This window comes from Phaseolus vulgaris, chromosome 10 (assembly GCF_000499845.2).
Source record: "Phaseolus vulgaris cultivar G19833 chromosome 10, P. vulgaris v2.0, whole genome shotgun sequence".
Taxonomy (NCBI): Eukaryota; Viridiplantae; Streptophyta; class Magnoliopsida; order Fabales; family Fabaceae; genus Phaseolus; species Phaseolus vulgaris.
In genome coordinates, this window is record NC_023750.2 from 4,137,880 (window position 1) to 4,157,746 (window position 19,867).

Below are 19,867 nucleotides of genomic sequence, written 5' to 3' on the forward strand. Positions count from 1 at the left end.
TTTAGACCGGATGGAACAGCTAAAAGTAGAATTGATAGAGGGCTAGCCACGGAAGAATGGCTGTTGAAGTGGCCCATGTGCAAACAGTATGTCCTTCGAAGGGAAGTTTCTGATCATTGTGCTCTGGTGATGAAATCTGTGGAGAAGGATTGGGGTCCTAAACCCTTTAGATCGATTGACGCTTGGTTTTTGGAGAGGGGTTTTAACATCTTGGTTAAGGATAAATGGGAATCATTCCCAGTCCAAGGGAACGAAATTGTTAGTTTTAAGGAGAAATTGAAACTCCTTAAGTCAGAGCTGAAAGTGTGGAACAAAGAGGTGTTTGGTAACCTCCATTCTGCGAAGAGGAGGATGCTACAGGAGTTGGAGGAGCTAGACAACAGAGATTGTACCGGGGGTCTGGAGGAAAGTGATAGGCTTAACAGAATGGCGTTGACAAGTCGATTGGCAGAAAATGACAAAAAAATTGACTCTCTTATGTGCCAAAAGGCTAGAGCAAGTTGGTTTAAGAGTGGTGATTCTTGTACTAGGTTCTTTCACTCATCTCTGAGGTGGAGAAGACTCAGGAATGAAGTGAAGGGTGTTCAGGTGGGGGAAAAATGGTGTGAGGAACCAGGTACTGTTCGGTTAGAGGCGAAAAAGCTGTTTGAAGTTAGGTTCAACGCAACGAAAGATCTAGGGGTGAGGTTGGATGAGGTAGAGTTTAAGACTCTAACTTTGAGAGATAATGAGGGGCTTGTGGCTGGTTTCACAGAAAAAGAGGTTAAAGATGCAGTGTGGCAGTGTGAAGGGTCTAAGAGCCCTGGTCCGGATGGGTTCAACTTCAATTTTATTCGGAAAAGCTGGGACTTTGTTAAAGCAGAGTTAATGGAAGCAATGGCTTTGTTTCATGCGACTGGAAATATCCCGAAGGGCTGTAATGCTTCATTTATTGCGCTTATCCCGAAGGTGAGGGACCCCACTAAGCTGGAGCAGTATAGACCCATTTCTTTGGTTGGCGTCTTTTACAAAATCATTACAAAGGTGTTGGCTGGGAGATTGAAGAAGGTATTGCCAGCAATCATAGATGAAAGCCAATCATCTTTCCTAAAGGGTAGAGGAATCTTGGATAGCGTCCTTATGGCAAATGAAGTGGTGGAGGATCTCAGGAAAAAGGGGAGAAGTGGTATCTCCTTAAAAGTGGACTTTGAGAAGGCTTATGACTCGGTTCGATGGGATTTCCTGTATGATATGTTACACAAACTGGGTTTCCATTCTGTATGGATCTTGTGGATCAAAGGTTGTCTGGAATCAGCTACTGTGTCAGTTTTAGTTAATGGGTGTCCTACGGAGGAGTTTAAGCCCTCTAGAGGGTTGCGTCAGGGCGACCCCCTAGCCCCTTTTTTGTTTATTGTGGTTGCTGAAGGACTTGCTGGGCTAGTAAGACAAGCTTTGAAGGTTAATATGTTGACGGGCCTGAAGATAGGAAGGCATGAGGTGGAGATGTGTATCTTACAGTTTGCAGACGATACTCTTTTTCTATGTGAGGATACCTTTATGAATGTGTTAACTTTGAAGGCCATCCTGAGGGGCTTTGAGTTAGCTTCAGGACTGAAGATCAATTTCCATAAATCAAAGTTAGCAGGGATCAATGTACAAAGCAGTACTATACGGTGTTTCACTAAGACGTTGAACTGTAACCAGATGGAGGTGCCTTTCAAGTATCTTGGACTGGAGGTGGGAGGGAATCCAAGAAAGAAACAATTCTGGGATCCAGTTATAACCAAGCTGAAAGCAAAGCTCAGTGTTTGGAAGGGGAGGTTTCTATCAGTGGCAGGGAGGATCTGCTTAATCAATTCTGTTCTAACCGCTATTCCACTGTATTATATCTCCCTGTTTAGAGTACCGACCTCGGTGTGTAAAAGGATTATCAGTATTCAAACAAGATTCTTGTGGGGTTGGGGGAAAATATCTAAGCCAATTGCTTGGGTTAGCTGGAAAGATGTATGCAGACCAAAAGAGGAGGGAGGGCTAGGGTGTAGGGATATATTTTTGTTTAATAAAGCTCTCTTAGCGAAATGGAGATGGCGGTGTCTTTCGGAAGAGAATGGAAGATGGAAGAAGTTGTTGGACTCCAAATACGATTTGGGAGTGGAAAGCAGCCTTACACCTGTCAAATATCAATCGTGTTGGTGGAGAGACCTCTCTAAGATGTGTAATGAGGGAGGAGGTAAAGGGTGGTTTCAGGAAGAGTTAGGTTGGGAAATAGGTCGTGGTGACAAAGCAAAGTTCTGGGAGGATGTATGGATCGGAAGTGTGGATCTCAAATCTATGTTCCCACGCCTATATTCTTTATCTTTAAACCAAGGTAAAACAGTGGGTGAGATGGGTGAATGGGATGGCACGGAGTGGAGGTGGGACTTGAGGTGGAGGAGAGGTAGATTTGAATGGGAATCTTCTCTGGAGAGGGACCTTAATATGCTTCTATCAGGGGCCAGTTTGAGAGAAAATGTCCAGGACACCCAGATATGGGGGAAGGAGGTACCGGGGTTGTTTTCGGTGAGCTCTGCCTATGACTGTCTAGCTAAGCATGGTAGAGGGAACCAGGGAGAAGTGTATAAACTCTTGTGGAGGGTGAAGGCTTTTCCAAATGTGATAGTGACAGCCTGGAGGGTACTGATGGGAAGACTTCCTACAAGAGTGAGTCTGAGCCGGAGAGGGGTAGTGGTGAACTCAAAGATGTGCCCCTTGTGCCAGTTACAGGAGGAGACCTGTTAACACCTTTTCATGGAGTGTAAATATGCCCAGAAGGTTTGGTCTCTATGCTTTCAGTGGGTAGATATTTCATTCGTACAGCAACATGATCTGAAGCTGCATTTTTCACCTGTTTCAAGTTAGTAATAAGCAGAATAGGATCTGGAAAGGGGTATGGATAAATGTCATTAGATGTTTATGGGACCAGAGGAACATGATTGCATTCCAACAAGGGGTAGTAGATGCTGAGGAGGTTTTCCAGAGGGCTCAACTGAAGTCTTGGTTGTGGATGAAGCATAAAGTTCGCTCGTTTTCTTATTCTTTTGTAGATTGGGTTTTCAACCCAAATATTTGCATCAGAAGCTGCTAAAATCTTCTGGTGTACATGCGTCAGTGATGGTTACGAAGAAGATGGTTGTTACTTCTGAATTGGCATCATGTGAAGTATTTGGTAGGAAGGAATCTGTTTTAGTGATGGTTTGGGCTCCTTATGGATTAGTTAGTTTTCTCCAGGCAGGGAATTGGGTTGCTGGTTCTTGTCTCGGGGGTGGCCTATGTTAATGGTTTTTGCAGGAACCGGAAGCAGGTTGTTAAGGAGAGCATATATATGCTAAAAAGGGAGTACGTTGGTAGGGGAGTGACGTACCAGTACCAAAGGAGGGGTGGCTGTTTGAAGTGATACCATGGGTGCAGCCGATTCTCCAAGGATGGAATTGAGTCACACAATTCAGGGGGTCCGACTCAATCTGGAATAGGGTCGTGATGTTTCTATGCAGAGAAGGTAAGGTGGTACATGGTGTTTCGTAAATTCGTGGCTGATTTGTTGTGGCTGGCAGGTTTGGGAGGTTATTGGCTGGTTAATACATAGGTGATGGAGACGGTGGGTGAAGGAAAAAGGCATATGTGCTTGTGATTCACTTATTCTAAAAGCCTCTATAGCTGTTAAGCAAGCAAAGACCGACCTTGGATGCACAGTTCTAGTGGTGTGGTGGTATTGAAAGGAAAGTAGGAAGTAGAGACTGTTGGAGCGGGGTTGGTAGACGGAAGAGTGGAATTCTACGCTGGTATAGAGGGCTGGATTGCAGGGTGCAGGGGGAGTTCTAGGAGATGCTCTGCTATATCTTTTGGAATGGTGTTGGGGTTGGGAAGCTGCTGGTTTATTCTGCTGGTTTTTCCTGTAGTTTTCTGTCATGTAGGTAAATGTTTGTGAACTGGCTGGGGATATAGCTTTTGCAGGATATGTCACACTTGGGTTATCCTTCCCGTTCGGAGGAGTAACTATGTGGCTGTTGTATACGGGTTGGGATACCCCTTAAGTATCCCTCGTAATTTTATTTATTTATTGCTGATAAAAAAAAAATACAGTTTATGGTTGAAAGGGTGGTTTGATGCAGGTACGTGGCTAGTTCATTGTAGCAGTGAAGGTATGAACATTGAAGCAGGATCAGAAAAAATAAATTGCGATGAAGGACGGACTAATTCCATAACTCAAAGTTCTCAAAGAAGATAAATGACTTATTTGTACTCACATTAGAGTTTTCTTTATGAATTTAAGGAGAGATTTTTCTTTGGTACAGGCTCCTTTTCTAAGTCATTTGCTTCACTACATATCAGATAGACAGTTGTGTTCTTAACCATCAAATCGTGACCAAAACTCACAAAAATCTCCACCTTGTCTCCTGATCCTAAATTTGACATTATGTCAGGCCAATCTTCATTATTGAAGGAAATTACTGTGCCATGGTTGTGTATCTGACATGTGCACTTCGTGTAATTAACAATTAAGACAGTAATAAGTTCAGGTTCAATGATTTCGAAGGTTGATAAATAAACTACACACAAAGCCATTCCCTTCACGACACGATCTTGAGGCACAGTGAAATAAACAGAATGTCCATCACCCATATGGGCCAACCAATAAGGAAGATTGTCACCTGGGAGAGAAACATCACATGACTCACTGCTTGCAAATACCTGTATCATGTCATAAAGAAGGACGTATGTTTAGTTAAACAAAAATGTTATACATGATTAAAACAAATCTGGTTAATAGTTTTGTTGTGTATATATATATATATATCACCATCACTTTTAGTATGCATTTCTGTTTTTGTAGTTTATATTTCAACAATCATTGGGAATAAAGCAATCATGAAGCTAGTAAAGCAAGAAAGTGGAAATCAATTTGGTAGTACTTATTATAAGCATAAGGACTTGGTTAGTTGATTACTAAAATCAGATACTTTTAGATGAAGTCGTGGTGCTAAAACTTCAGTATTGTAGTTTCTACTAGATACTTCATTAGGATTATTTTATGTTCTCAGAAATAGTAGCTAAAATGATGGTGAAGGTAATAAACAAAGGGAAAACTAGAGAAGAACCTTAGGTATGCTATCGCTTAGAGTATTGAAGAATTCTTTGTATCTTCCAATGCCAGTCAGAAAAGACTTGAGGTGATTCTTTGAAATATCTGATTCTGTAATATTTCCACCATATTCGACCACTATACTTTTTACTTGTTCAGATAGATGAAACTCGACGTCACATTCCACCAGAACACTTCGGAGATTGGCAAGGCTTCTAAGAAATGCTGCAATTTCATCCCAACTATTATCCTCCATATCCATGAAGAGATGAATATAAGATAGGGGATTCATTGTTGGCCACATCCGAGACCGAATGATAGAAGGAAAAAGATTATGTGACAATTCCTCACATCCACGTAGGAATATATATCCAATGCTTTTTGGGCTTACAATTGTAAAAGGCAATTGTTTAGTAACTGTATTTTCAGCCATTATAGTTATCAAGGATTTCAATCCCACTATATCTTTTTCCATTAAGTCAATCTTCGAACAACCAGATAAAATCAGAGTGTTTAAGGATTTCAACTTATATATCTTTCTGGGGAGATTGCTTAGATTTGTACAGTCCTGCAAATTTAGCAATGTAAGATAGCAGAGACATTCAATAGATTGGTGTACTTGGCACAATCTTGGACAATCTTTGAGAATGAGCTGTTCAAGACTTGGGAGTCCGGAAAAATCAGGGGTTTCTATCAAATACTTTGAGTGACTGAGATCAAGGACTTTTAGCAGCGTCAAAACCTTTAAGAAGATAGTTTTTGGTAATATATTAGAGAAGAAAACGAGAAAACGAAATAGTTATAAGTGGAAACAAATAATAATTTTAAAACAGAATGGCACGTGATAAAAACCTGAGGTTCTTTCCAAAGGAATCGAAGAAGACTGTGTTTTACATCAATGGCTATTGCATCATGCAGACAAAAGTGGTTAGGTAGGTATTCTGTAGAAAACCCTCCCAAACTAATCCATCTCAGATTCTTAAAATGGTACTCAGAATCTCCAGCGACTTCCAGCAGTCTTGATGACTCTCTTACCTGTAAAGGATAGCGTCCAAAGAAATCTATTCCGATAGGCAAACTCTGAATGACTTTTGTGCCCTTAGATGAAAAGAGCTAACAAAAAGAAATATGTTGCACATGAGAAAGTAACCACTTCCAAAAAAAATTCCAAAACCATTGATAAAGGATGTTCTTACCGTATTCTCTGACAGTGAATATCTTGCATCCTTATCAAACCACAGTTTACTGTTCTTCTCAGGTTCTTCTCCTGAAATTTGATAAATAATTTCTCTTCCCATTTCTCGTAGCAACGAATGCATTATTAATTTGTTGTTCTTATTAATTTGTATGAGACTATGCTTTATGAGAACTCTTATTCCACTATCAGCGTCTATTCCACAGCCATTTAGAATCTTCGTAACATAGGTTCTGCTCTTACCAACAAAGGAACAACATACATCAAGAAATAAATCTTTTTCCATTTGATTGCGTAAACGGTCGAAACTTATTTTCAATTTCCTTTGAAGATCGTGCTGGGGAATATTGTCTAATCTTAACAATACTGAATTCCATTCTTCTTTGGTCCTTTCATATAAATAACTTCCAATGACTTCAAGAGCTAGAGGTAGTCCTCCACAATACCAAACTACACTTTCTGCAAGGAGATGGTATTCTTGTTTTGGTTTTTTTTCTCTAAATGCGTGCCAACTAAGAAGCTCAAGGGACTCCTTGGCGTTCATTGACTCTACATGAAAAATAGAATCAGCTTTATATATCCTCAGTAAGATTTCAGATCTTGTTGTAATGATTATTACACTTCCTCCTCCTAACTTATGACGGCATTCCCATAGTAATTGTCTATTAAGCTCAGGCACATCGTCAAGTACAATGAGCACTCTTTTTCCAGGAAGTCTTTCCCGAATCATAGTTCTTCCCATCTCAAAGCTATGTATCTCTACCTTTGATTTTAGGACATCTGAAAGGAGTTGTTCTAGTAAACCAAGATTCTCTCTTATTCCGCTAACTTGTCCAATCTCTTCAATGAAACTTTTCTCCGTGAATGTATCATGAAGTTGATAGTAGATTGCTTTAGCAAGGGTTGTTTTACCAGATCCTTCCTTTCCATATATCGCTATCGTACAAACTTTTGTGGATTTATTTTTGATAGTTCGAATCAGATCCTCTACGTGCGATTGTAATCCAACTGGAAATTTAGTAGCAGACAATACTGGAAAATGAAGAACGGTCTTAACAATTTTGTCCACTAGTTCAGCATCACTCCTTCAAGGTCAATAACAATTATACAAAGTTATGTATTACCAAAATTGAAGTACAAGCTTAGTAAGTGAGTGATTTACCTGTAATTGCTCTCATCACATCCAAAGAAATTTGCAGCTTTGGTGAGTGCGTGGCTCCACCTGGATATGGCATGCTCCAGTTGTTCTGCTGAAAATGTTTGGTGTGCAGTTGCTTTGAAGGCTTTTCCAAAATCACCCTTCTGAAGACGTACATCAGATGGCTCAATTTCGTAATAAACAGGCAGAACATGTCGGCAGTAAGATTGGTGCCATTTAATGATTTGTTGGAGCTGATCAAGACACCAAGCAGATTGAGAATAGGTTTTGGTGAAAACAACAATCGCTACCCGACAGAGATTGAGAACAGGTTGTTGGATGTGATGTGGGTTGTCTGCACTGGGGTGGTGAAGGAAAGTGGTGAAGCAAACAGCAGAGAGGGCAGAATCGAGATGAGAAACAAATTTCCTTTGGATGTCTTCTCCATTGAAGTTGATGAGCACATCATACATCCGTGGGAGTTTGGATGATGAAGACGCCAATTCCATGGAAGGAATTGATGAGGTCAACTGTTAGAAGAAGAGAAAGCAATAATGCAACACGGACAAAAGACACAGAACCATTTAAAGTAGCCAAAGATTATTATATATTTTTCATAGTCGCGGAAGCGCGTTAATCCCAGCACACGTTTAACTTTAGCCACTTCAAAAGTTAGACCAACACCCACTCTGAACCACCGAAAAAATAAGTATGAAGATTTTTCTAAATATATTTTATTATGTAGCAAAGACATTGAATATTGATATAACATAAACACGAATACGGAATAATAGGTATAATTTTTAAAAGGTAAGATATTGAGACACAGATCTATATATTATATAATTATAAAAATTATATAAATTGACAATAAAGATTAAATTGATAAATATATTTCAATTTTTCTTTTTAGCAGAAAGATGTTTTTCATGACTAGTTCAAACAAATTTGTTTTTTATTTTTATAATTATTATAAAAATTTATACAATAAGCTTGAGTTTTTAGAAACTTTCATAATCTTGAACTGATTACAAACAGCAACTATAGCACGGGTACAAACAAATGTCACTATCATATCTTATCACCCACATCATCATTGAAGACACAAACAGGAAGGAGTGTGTTGTTGCAAAGGCCAAAACTTTGTCTGCAAATATAGTAGAAGACAAACCAACTCCAAAAAGGTGCTAGAAAAAATCTGATCACAAAAAGAAATATAATAATAAATTCGTAACAATGGAGCTAACCCCACCTTTAAGAAAAATGGAAATTGCTTTGTCTGTGGAAAGTCAGGTCATCATGCACCTTAGTGCAAACATGGAGCCAAAAACGACTATCCTTCCAAGACAAATCTAGCCGGAGGGGAAGATACCATTGTTGCAGTCATTTCACAAGTAAATCTTGTGACCAATGTGAGCAAATGGGTGGGTCTACCAAACACATCTATGGAAACAGAAATGTGTTTAACTCCTACACAAGTGTGGGGATGGAGAAGGAGAAGTTTATCTTGGTGATTCCAGGACAATTGTTGTCCTAGAAAAGGAAAGGTTTTTCTAAAGCACACATCTAGTAAAACTCTGGCTTTGAGTCATGTGCTACATGTGTCATCGATTAAAGTTAATTTGATCTTTGTAACATTGCTAAGCAAAGTTGAGGTTAAAGTGTCATTTGAATCTGACAAGATTATCATAACAAAAAATAATATTTTTATGGAGAAGGGATATTGTGATCAATGTCTTTTTGTATTGAAATCAAATTACACTAAAATTGTATCGGTATGACACAGTTTTGGTGTGATCTGATTTTAACGACGACACGACTTTATTTAGAATAATTAAAAAAAAGACCTGATTAACATTAATCAAATCGTATATACTTAAAACAACTTCAATATCACAAAACTAAAGTGATATCATAGATACACAACTTCTTTACAATAAAATGATGTGATAGTACGAGAAATTAATTATATGGGTAATATTTTTAAAATGTGTAAATTTATGTAAATCTTTGACAAAATTGCACCATTTTAGAAAAAGAAAAATCTTCTCACCAACTATTTTTTCAATCTGCATGGTTACCGTGCACTACAAGAAATAAGGTAAAAAGTGTGGGCTTCAGAGAGACACAAATAGTAAAAAACCTACGCAAAATCATTGTTAGTGTAGGCCTAGCGTCTCCCAAAAAATGGAAGTTAATACCCTGGATGCTAACTTTTTTCTGTGGGTCTCAGCTGACGCAATCTGAGTACACCTACACAATGTGCACGCAAGTAGACATTTTGGCCGCCACAAAGTTAGAACTATTATTTTATAATTTTAAGCTAGTGTAGGTTTAGCCTCCGCTTCTTGGATGCTAAATTAAAATCATGAATGAGTTTGACCGACACTATTAAGAAATAATTTAAAATGTTAGTGTGGGTTAGGCCCACACAAAATGTGAAATAAAAGAAAATGTTAGTGTGAGTTAGACCCACGCAAATTGTGAAATAAAAAAAAAAGATATTCAAGCTAGGACATTTTTGAATATTTATACATATGAATGTATTATTGCAAGAGTGAGTTAGAATTATTGCAAGATTGTTACACCAATTACAAAAGGAGAAAAGAAAACTATTATCCAACATTATATAGCATTTATAGAATGAAAGAAAAGAGCATGAACAATAAATATTCTTCTTTTTACTTTACATATACCTAGCACCATGTATCCAACATTATTTAATAAAAAGAATGGGGAAGCCACAACATGAAAATTAAAGTTTGATCACCAATTGTTAAACCCAACAACTAATTTATCTCAAAAACACCATAATTCAGATTAAAATCAACATAGCAATTCTTCAAATAATCAACTCATAATTTACTTTAAAAATTGTCACAAACAATTTTTAGTTCATAAACTGAATCATCATGAAATAATCAAAATATATGCTCTGAAATTGTCAAGAAAACCAAACTTATACATTCTACACCGTCTACTATATCTAAGCTTTTCATTTCAATCTCAAACAATTTCCCGACCAGCAACTTGTTGGGAGTAAGGGAGCGTAGCCTCTGTCAAAGGCAGGCAAGGAGGTTCTGATCAAAGCTGTGGTACAGGCTATCCCTACATTATGAGTTGTTTTAAGATTCCTCAAACAATATGTGAGCAGATAGAGTCATTGATTAGCAAGTTTGGAGGTCTCGGCTTCAGGAAGTTCTCTTGTTTCATTTCAATCAGGCTCTCCTGGCAAAGCAGGACCGGAGATTAGTTCATAATCCTGAGTCAAAGAGAATACCTCTGCTGTTAGCTAAGGCTAGTCACCTCAAGTCTTTGTATGGACAATAGATATTGTTGTATAGGTACTTTCTCTGGGTTCTTCCCGGGGGGGTCTAACCATCTTACTAGAAAAAAAAAGTAGTTCCTTTATCTTTTTTCTACTTGTTAAGGCCTATCCTTTGACTTATTTCTGTTTCGAAATGAATTAATGTAGGTCGGAGATAAGAGCGTTGTGTTTAAGTCGTCATCCCCACATCCAGATCTTCTAGACTAGGGTTCTATTGGCAATTTAGAACTAGCTTCCCTTACCTGAACTTTAGCTGATGATCACTAGGATCTCCAAATCTACCAAAAGCCTAAAGGTAATTTAACCTGCACCACAGAATCCTGATAAAAGTATAACTATATAACTAGGACCCTTTGTTAACAAAATTAACCTTGAAGCTAAAAGAATCATATGCAAAGCATAAATCTAATAAGATCAAAATTAACTCAAAAGAAAAAGGGGCCAAGAATGAACTTACTCTATCTGATATTTTGATCAAGCAATCTTATAGGGTTCACTGTCAGCATTCCAATGGCAGACTCCGATCGCCAAACTGATAAGTGAGGAGGTCAGAATCTTAGAGAGAAGGGAGAGAAAAGGAAAAAGAGGAACAAAATTGAACTTACTCTATAAGAGATTTTGATCGGGCAGTCTTGTAATCTTCGCTGCCAGGAGTCCAATGGCAGACTCCAATCGCAAAACTGATAAGTGAGGAGATCAGAATCTTAGAAAAAGGGAGAGAAAGGAAAAGGGAAATTTTAGAGAGATGGTGGTTCTTTTAAAATGAGACCTGAATAACTGAATTCTCTATTTATATGTCATTTTCATTTTAATAATAAAATATTCAGGTATCATTTAAAATATACCACTTTTACTCTAAGGTTAGTTTTTAGATCCCTACAGAAAGTCAGTTTACAATTAAGACATTCAATGACACGTTGAGCAGAAACAAGATTATAGTAAATTCAAGAATGTATAAGACATCATACAGAAAAAAAAAGATAAGATATTTGTACGGTTCCTGCATGTTCAGCTATAACACGTGAATTGTTTGGTAATTTAACAATTATAGGTTTTATCCTGTAAAAAAAATTTAAACAAAGTATTCGCAGTGAGTAACGTGATTTGTTGCTCCGGTATCTAAAATCCAATAATTTTTTACATACTTACCTTTCTCAGTTTTCCAAAAGATAACTCACCAGTGAAGTTGTTCACCTTATGAATAGACTCATTTTTTTATTCTTGGAAAATCTTCAAGATTTGTTGGATCTGTTCTTGTGTAAACTGTGCACTCTCTTGACTAAGGGAATGGTTAGACCTTCTTGGTCAATATCTTCAGTCTTGTTAGTAGCAGCGTAATTTTGTGAAAAAATGTTGTTGATGGCTCTATCATTCTTGCGTTTATACCATGGAGGGAATCCATGTTTTAAAAAACATTCATCAGCAGTGTGGTTTAGTTTGTGACAATAACTACCATAATTCTGATTCCGACTTCTTCCTCTCCCTTGTGATTTCCACCTGGTTTCAATGACTTTATCTTTTTTTCAATTATTTGGGTTTGTAGAATTTATCAGAATTTTGCTGTCAAAAACTACACTTCTCATTAATTGTCTTTCTTGTTGTAGAACAAGTGAGAACACACAATTGATGCTTGGTAAGGGGTCATGAGTTATGTGATAGGACAATGGAAGACTGGGAAGATATATCGTCAAAACTAAAAAATATTCCCATTGATCAAGTTCAAGAGAAATTAAAATAAGTTTTCACGGTTTACATGACATGGAAAAGAATATTGTGAAGATTGATTCAGATAAAATCTAAGTTGAAGTTATGTTAGATTTTCTGGTGATTTTTTATTGTTTGATAGGTATTATCGTTTGATGAGTATCACGGTATCGTTTAAAGAATTATTGTTTTGAATCACCTGTTATGATTATATGAGAAACATATTTATGAAAAGTTGTGAAACAGTTTTTTTTTTTTTTTTTGTGAAACAGTTTTTCATGGACAAGTTGAGACTTTTCATATGTTTTGACCTAGAATTAATAAAGCTTGATGGAATTCAATTTTCTTCTGGATTATTTTCCTTCTAATGTTAACACCTTATTGTCTTTAGATTTAATAAATCCCATTACAAAAATTAATTGATTCCTCTTATTTTACGCATGAAAGAAAAGTAAGTTAAATCTACTTTATAATCATGTATTTATTTAAAATTATTTAAGCTCTTTTCTATCTATGCAATAATCAAGTCCATAGATACAACTAATTAGTCTTATTTGCATGAGATTAGTGTAAAAATGCCTTCAAGTGCTAAAAGTGTAAATGAGTGATTTTCTTTGAAAACTATTCATTGTTGTGAAGTAATATTTCTAAAGTAATGAGCATATAATTTTATATTTACTTGTTTAAGAGTGAACTTTACTATCAAATAAAGTTATAAATGTTATGTACCTAGATAATTACTTGTGATTTTATCTACTACTTGTTGTAAGTCAAAAAGTGACAACATTATAACCTTTTTTTTTTAAATCACTTTGAAAAACTATAGATAAATCAAGTTGGGTAACCAATATAAAAATTATATTATTATTAAATATTTTATTACATGTACAGTACTTGTTGGTTATTTCTTTTCAGAATACTTGTGAACATATTTTATAAAATCATCAAATGATTTCCTCTCTAGGTCTGCTTAGCCATTTGCAAAAATACTTTCCACATGTCTTTATTAACTCTATTAAAATATCTTCATTATCCACTATGTGTTTCATTTTGTGTCAGATTTTTTTATTTGATTGCATTAGTGTATCTTCCTTTTCCTTTGTAAGTGTTCAATCTTATGTCCCTAACCAGGTGCTCTACACATTCATTTTGTTATTAAAATTGAATGAATAATTAATTTTTTTTATCAATGCATTTTTTTTATCAGCAATAAAAAATAAATAAATTGGGACCACTTTACGGGTGATCCAACCCTTTTACAAGAACACATAGAATCTAACTCCTAACTTGGCACCCAAAATCGTCGGACAAAGGACCAACCAAACCAAGCGCTAACTAGCTTTACCGAATCGGTCGTATACATGCCAAAGGATCCATAACCCAACAGGGGTAGGAAAAGTAAACTTCGCGGGACTTTGCAGGAATCCAAGACCATACCTTTACTTGCGCAGAGACAAAAACTTCTAACACATCTATCACTCCTCCATTAAAGACGATCGAGTTCCTATGCTTCCAAATTTCATTCACAATTCCAACCCAAATTGCCCCCAAAATGCATGAATACCTTCATAGTTGATTATAAAAAGAAATAGACTTTTAATTTTTTTTTTTAAATTTTAAAATTGCTTAAAATTATATGAACTAAATCATTTTAATTCGTAAGACTAAATATGTTAAATTATTTAAAATTATAATTTAGTCTCTAAGAATAAATATCTAAAATTGTTTAAAATTATAGGTACTATATTATTTCAGTCTTTAAAAGTTAAATTTAATTTTTTAAATTATAGAAACTTAATTGTCAGTAAAAAGTACACATTTGTAATTTTCTAACTATTAGCGGTATTTGTCTACATGGTTATTTTTTTGAATTTTTTAAAGATTATATTTGGACATATCAAATGAATATCAATTTATAAGAATTAATTTTAAAACAATTTATAACAAATTAAAATAATTTGTAAGATCTATATTTGAAAAAATATAGTTGAAAATTAAAAAATTAAAATAATTAGGTGACTTTACATAACTGAAAACTATAATGAAACTTGTAAATGTAAATTGAAAAAAAAAATGAAATATTTTTAAATTAGACATAAAAAAATATAATCAGTGTAAATAAGGAGAAATGAAATCAAACTTTGTTTAATTTAGTCTTTACATAAAGGGATGAGGCTACAGTGCTTCTTCTGTTGAAACGAAAACAGAGAGTACATAGCATATAGCAGACGAAACACATAACAAATTATCGAACCGCAGCTATCTTTATTTCATAATGCAATATTTTTTACGAGGATTTCTGAATGCAATATTATATGCTAAAAAGGGAAAAGAATTGACAAAAGTAACAACGACAAAGCAAATACAATAAACAGTTCAAGTAAACAATGTGAGGAGTGAGAAACAGGGTAAAATAAATATGAATCTCGTAACTATGAGCTATACAAAGAAAAACAAGGAAAGGATCAGAAAAAATAAATTGCAACGAAGGAGATAAATGACTTACTAGAACTCACATTAGAGTTTTCTTTATGAATTTAAGGAGAGAGTTTTTCTTTGGCACAGGCTCCTTTTCTAGTCATTTGATTCACAACATATCAGATAGACAGCTGTGTTCTTAATCACCAAATCGTGACCAAAATTCACAAAAATCTCCACCTTGTCACCTGATCCTAAACTTGACAATATGTCATGCCAATCTTCATCATTAAAGGAAATTCCTGTGCCATGATTGTGTATTTGGCATGTGCACTTCGTGTAATTAACAATTAAGACAGTAGTAAGTTCAGGTTCAATGATTTCGGAGGTTGATAAATAAACAACACACAAAGCCATTCCCTTCACCACACGATGTTGTGGCACAGTGAAAGAAACATAATGTCCATTACCCATATGGGCCAACCAATAAGGATCATTGTCACCTGGGAGAGTAACATCACATGACTCACTGCTTGCAAATACCTGTATCATGTGATGAACAAGGGCATGTTTAGCTAAACAAAAATATTATACATGATTAAAGCAAATCTGGTTAATAGTTTTGTTGTATATACATCCCGATCTTTTCTTTAGTGATTTAGTCTGTTTTTATCTCTTAGTTTATATTTCTACGTACGATCAATGGGAATCAAGCAATCATGAAGCTAGTAAACCAAGAAAGTGAAATCTATTTGGTAGTATAAGCATAATGACTTGTTAGTTGATTACTAAAACCAGATACTTTTAGATGAAATCGTGGTGTTAAAAGTTCAGTATTGTAGTTTCTTCAAGATACTTAATTATGATTATTTTAAGTTCTCTCAAATAATAGCTAAAATGATGGTGAAGGTAATAAACAAAGGGAAAGCGAGAGAAGAACCTTAGGTATGATATCGCTCACAGTATTGAAGAATTCTTTGTATCTTCCAACACCAGTCAGAGAATACCTTACGTGATGCTTTGAAAGAACTGATTCTCTAACATTTGCACCATATTCGGCCACTATGGTTTTTACTTGCTCAGATAGTTGAAACTCGGCATCACATTGCACCGAAACACTTCGAAGATTTGTGAGGCTGCTAAGCAATGGTGATATATCATCCCAATTATTATCTTCCATATGCATAAAGGAATGAATATAAGATAGGGGATTCATTGTTGGCGACATCCGAGACCGAATGATAGAAGGAAAAAGATTATGTGAAAATCCCTCAAATCCACGTAGGGATATATATCCAATGCTTTTTGGGCTTACAATTGTAAAAGGCAATTGTTTCATAACTGTATTTTTAGCAATTATAGTTATGAAGGATTTCATTCGCACTATATCTTTTTCCATTAGGTCCATCTTCGAACAACCAGATAGAATCAGAGTTTTTAAGGATTTCAACTTATATATCTTTTTGGGAAGATTGCTTAGATTTGTACAGTCCTGCAAATTTAGCAGTATAAGATTGCAGAGACATCCAATAGAAGGGTGTACTTGTCTCAATCTTGGACAATCTTTGAGAATGAGCTGTTCAAGACTTCGTGTTCCATAAAAGACAGGGGTTTCTATTAAATACTTGGAGTGACTAAGATCAAGGACTTTTAGCCACATCAAAACCTTTAAGAACATAGTTTTTGGTAATATATTAGAGAAGAAAACGAAAAAACTAAATAGTTATAAGAAGAAACAAATAATAATTTTAAAAGAGAATGGCACGTGATAAAAACCTGGGGTTCTTTCCAAAGGAATCGAAGAAGACTGTGTTTTACATCAATGGCTATTGCATCGTGCAGATAAAAGTGGTTAGTTAGGTATTCTGAAGAAAACCCTCGAAAACTGATCCATCTCAGTTTCTTAAAATGGTACTCAGAATCTCCAGCGAGTTTCAGCAGTCTTGATGGGTCTCTTACCCGTAAAGGATGGTGTCTGACGAAATCTCTTCCGATAGGCAATCTCTGAATGACTTTTGTGCCCTTTGAGGAAAAGAGCTAAGAAAAAGAAATATATTGCAAATGAGAAAGCAACCACTTTCAAAAGAAGATTCAAAAGCATAGATAAAGGATGTTCTTACCGTATTCTCTGACAGTGCATATTCTGCATCATTATCAAACCACCACAGTTGACTGTTCTTCCAGGGTTGATTTGTTGAAATATGACGAATAATTTCTCTTCCCATTTCTCGTAGCAACGGATGCATTATTAATTTGTTGTTCTTATTAATTTGTATGAGACTATGCTTTATGAGAACTCTTATTCCACTATCAGCGTCTATTCCACAGCCATTTAGGATCTTCGTGACATAGGTTCTGCTCTTACCAACAAAGGAACAACATACATCAAGAAATAAATCTTTTTGCATTTGATTGCTTAAACCGTTGAAACTTATTCTCAATTTCGATTCAACATCGTGCTGGGGAATACTGTCTAATAGTAACAGTACTGAATTCCATTCATCTTTGGTCCTTTCATATAAATAACTTCCAATGACTTCAAGAGCTAAAGGTATTCCTCCACAATAAGAAACTACTCTTTCTGCAAGGAAATGGTATTCTTGTTTTGGTTTTGCTTCTCTAAATGCGTGCCAACTAAGAAGCTCAAGGGACTCGTTTGCGTTCATTAACTTTACATGAATAACAGAATCAGCTTTATATATCCTCAGTATGTTTTCAGGTCTTGTTGTAATGATTATTACACTTCCTCCTCCGAACCAATGAAAGCATTCCCGTAGTAATTGTCCATTAAACGTAGGTATATCGTCAAGTACAATGAGCACCCTTTTACCAGAAAGTCTTTCCCGAATCATACTTCTTCCCATCTCAAAGCTATCTATCTCTACCTTCGTGTTTAGGACATCTGAAAGGAGTTGTTCTAGTAAACGAAGATCCCCTCTTATTCCGCTAAATTGCCCAATACCTTCAATGAAACTTTTCTCTACGAATGTACCATGAATTTGATGGTAGATGGCTTTGGCAAGGGTGGTTTTGCCAGATCCTCCCTCTGCACATATTGATATCATACAAACTTCCGTGGATTCATATTTGATAGTTAGAATCGCATCCTCCATGTGTAATTGTAATCCAACTGGAAATTTAGTAGCAGACAAGACTGGTAAATAAAGAACTGTCTTAACAATTTTGTCCACTAGTTCAGCATCACTCCTTCAAGGTCAATAACAATTATAGAACAAGTCACGTATTACCAAAATTAAATCACAAACTTAAAATATGCGTGAGTGATTTACCTGTAATTGCTCTCATCCCATCCAAATAAATTTGCAGCTTTGGTGAGTGCATGGCTCCATCTGGACATGCCATGCCTCAGTTGTTGTGGTGAGAATGTTTGGTGTGCAGTTGCTTTGAAGGCTTTTCCAAAACCACCCATCTGAAGACGTACATCAGATGGCTGGATTTCGTAATAAACGGGCAGAACATGTCGGCAATAAGTTTGGTGCCATTTGATGATTTGTTGAAGCTGATTAAGACACCAAGCAGACTGAGAATAGGATTTGGTGAAAACAACAATTGCTACACGACAGAGATTGAGAATAGGTTGTTGGAAGTGAATTGGGTTGTCTGCATTGGGGTGGTGAAGGAAAGTGGTGAAGCCAACAGCAGAGAGGGCAGAATCGAGATGAGAAACAAATTTCCTTTGGATGTCTTCTCCATTAAAGTTGATGAGCACATCGTACATCTGTGGGATTTTGGATGATGAAGAGGCCAATTCCATGGAAGGTCAACGGTTAGAAGAAGAGAAAGCAAAAATGCAACACAGTCAAGACAGAAAACCATTCAAAGAAGCCAAAGATTAATACATTTCTTTTTTATAGTCGTGGAAGCTCATGAATTGCAGCACCCATTTTACTTTAGAAAAGTAATATATTTACAACTTGTTCTATTATACAACCTTCATTTAAAAAATATATATATTTTTTCATTATTTTATAAAAAACTAAAATTTTAGACAAAAAAAAATAAGATTTATACTAGAACAAATGAGACTCTCAATATATTAATATTAGCCAATTTCTTCATGCACCCAATCAATTGTGATTAGCACCCAACGAACATTTTAAAATCCAATTGTATCCTTGTCATGTTTATTTTGAAAAAAGCTTGTAGGGTGCGCTGATGCAGATGATGCTCTTAAACCTTCACGCAACAATGGACGACCTTCACGCTCCTGACTTCGTCTTTGTTCAAGGGGTCTTCCACTCAACACTACGCTGCCGGAGAAATGCCTACCAAGGTACGAGGATGCGAAAGCTCGTGCGAGAGATGTTGTTGGGTGCGATAATGGAAGAAATGAACTTGGGTGTGTGATTGAGTGGAGAAATCACTAAACCCTAATTTCATTTTCATTAAAGATAATTCGATACTTTCACAAATACAATTGGGTGCAAGTTCAAATTGATTGAGTGTAGGGAGAATCAGCCTCAATATTATTTACTTTAGCCATTTAAGAAGTTAGACCAACACCCACTGTGAACCAAAAAACGTATTACACTAGTTTTTCTAATTATATTCTTTTTTTTTCTAAATTTACCTATTAACTTTACTTTTTTATTTTAGAAAGCATTATGTTCTCTCTCTTTTAACGTTCGGCACGTATCACTTTAAATTTTAAAAGAATAAAAAATAATACATTTTCTTTCCACGTATATTTAAAGAGGCCGCTGTAATAATGTAAAAAAATAGAAAGTATAAATACAATTTAGATAAACGTCCCTACACCTGAATTTATTTTTTAAATAAATAAAATAAAAGAATTGAACGTGAGTTTACTAAAATTTAGGAAGTTTATTATCAATTACTAAAAATACAAATGAGGTGAGTGTAATTGATTTTCTTTTTAATAGTTTTGACAGAATATCGTAAGTTATTTTAATGTTTAAAAAACTTAATTGAATATCATAAATTTTTTAATAAAGAAAGTTATTT

General features: G+C 35.7%; 2 protein-coding genes across 5 annotated transcripts; both read right to left on the bottom strand.

Annotated features, from left to right (window-relative positions):
- Positions 1-4,191: 4,191 nt before the first annotated feature.
- On the bottom strand, positions 4,192-8,053 carry LOC137818108 (disease resistance protein RPV1-like). Of its 2 annotated transcripts, none has more exons than XM_068621337.1 (5): positions 7,456-8,053; positions 6,295-7,378; positions 5,951-6,211; positions 5,115-5,840; positions 4,192-4,707 (listed from the first exon to the last, which is right to left on the bottom strand). In XM_068621337.1, the coding sequence occupies exons 1-5, from the start codon at positions 7,938-7,940 to the stop codon at positions 4,276-4,278; spliced, it is 2,988 nt and encodes a 995-aa protein (XP_068477438.1). In that variant the 5' UTR covers positions 7,941-8,053; the 3' UTR covers positions 4,192-4,275. The 2 variants fall into 2 exon arrangements, with proteins under 2 accessions (XP_068477438.1, XP_068477439.1); XM_068621338.1 differs by having other exon boundaries at positions 6,295-7,325; positions 7,456-7,857.
- Positions 8,054-14,708: 6,655 nt separating this feature from the next.
- Positions 14,709-18,739, bottom strand: LOC137818109 (disease resistance protein RUN1-like). 3 transcript variants are annotated; one of them, XM_068621339.1, is made up of 5 exons: positions 18,172-18,738; positions 17,002-18,088; positions 16,658-16,918; positions 15,822-16,547; positions 14,709-15,424 (listed from the first exon to the last, which is right to left on the bottom strand). In XM_068621339.1, exons 1-5 carry the CDS (start codon positions 18,654-18,656, stop codon positions 15,038-15,040), a joined length of 2,946 nt encoding a protein of 981 aa, XP_068477440.1. In that variant the 5' UTR covers positions 18,657-18,738; the 3' UTR covers positions 14,709-15,037. The 3 variants fall into 3 exon arrangements, with proteins under 3 accessions (XP_068477440.1, XP_068477442.1, XP_068477441.1); XM_068621340.1 differs by having other exon boundaries at positions 14,845-15,424; positions 17,002-18,011; positions 18,172-18,722; XM_068621341.1 differs by lacking the exon at positions 15,822-16,547 and having other exon boundaries at positions 18,172-18,739.
- Positions 18,740-19,867: the final 1,128 nt, after the last annotated feature.

Excerpts from the sequence above, each read along its gene's own strand:
- LOC137818108 (XM_068621337.1), bottom strand. The coding sequence starts at position 7,940 with ATGGAATTGGCGTCTTCATCATCCAAACTCCCACGGATGTATGATGTG. Across the intron at positions 6,212-6,294 it reads ATTCACTGTCAGAGAATACG|CTCTTTTCATCTAAGGGCAC; the intron begins GTAAGAACATCC and ends TCTTTTTGTTAG. Across the intron at positions 4,708-5,114 it reads TAAGCGATAGCATACCTAAG|GTATTTGCAAGCAGTGAGTC; the intron begins GTTCTTCTCTAG and ends GACATGATACAG.
- LOC137818109 (XM_068621339.1), bottom strand. The coding sequence starts at position 18,656 with ATGGAATTGGCCTCTTCATCATCCAAAATCCCACAGATGTACGATGTG. Across the intron at positions 16,548-16,657 it reads TCCTTTGGAAAGAACCCCAG|GTTTTGATGTGGCTAAAAGT; the intron begins GTTTTTATCACG and ends ATGTTCTTAAAG. Across the intron at positions 15,425-15,821 it reads TGAGCGATATCATACCTAAG|GTATTTGCAAGCAGTGAGTC; the intron begins GTTCTTCTCTCG and ends CACATGATACAG.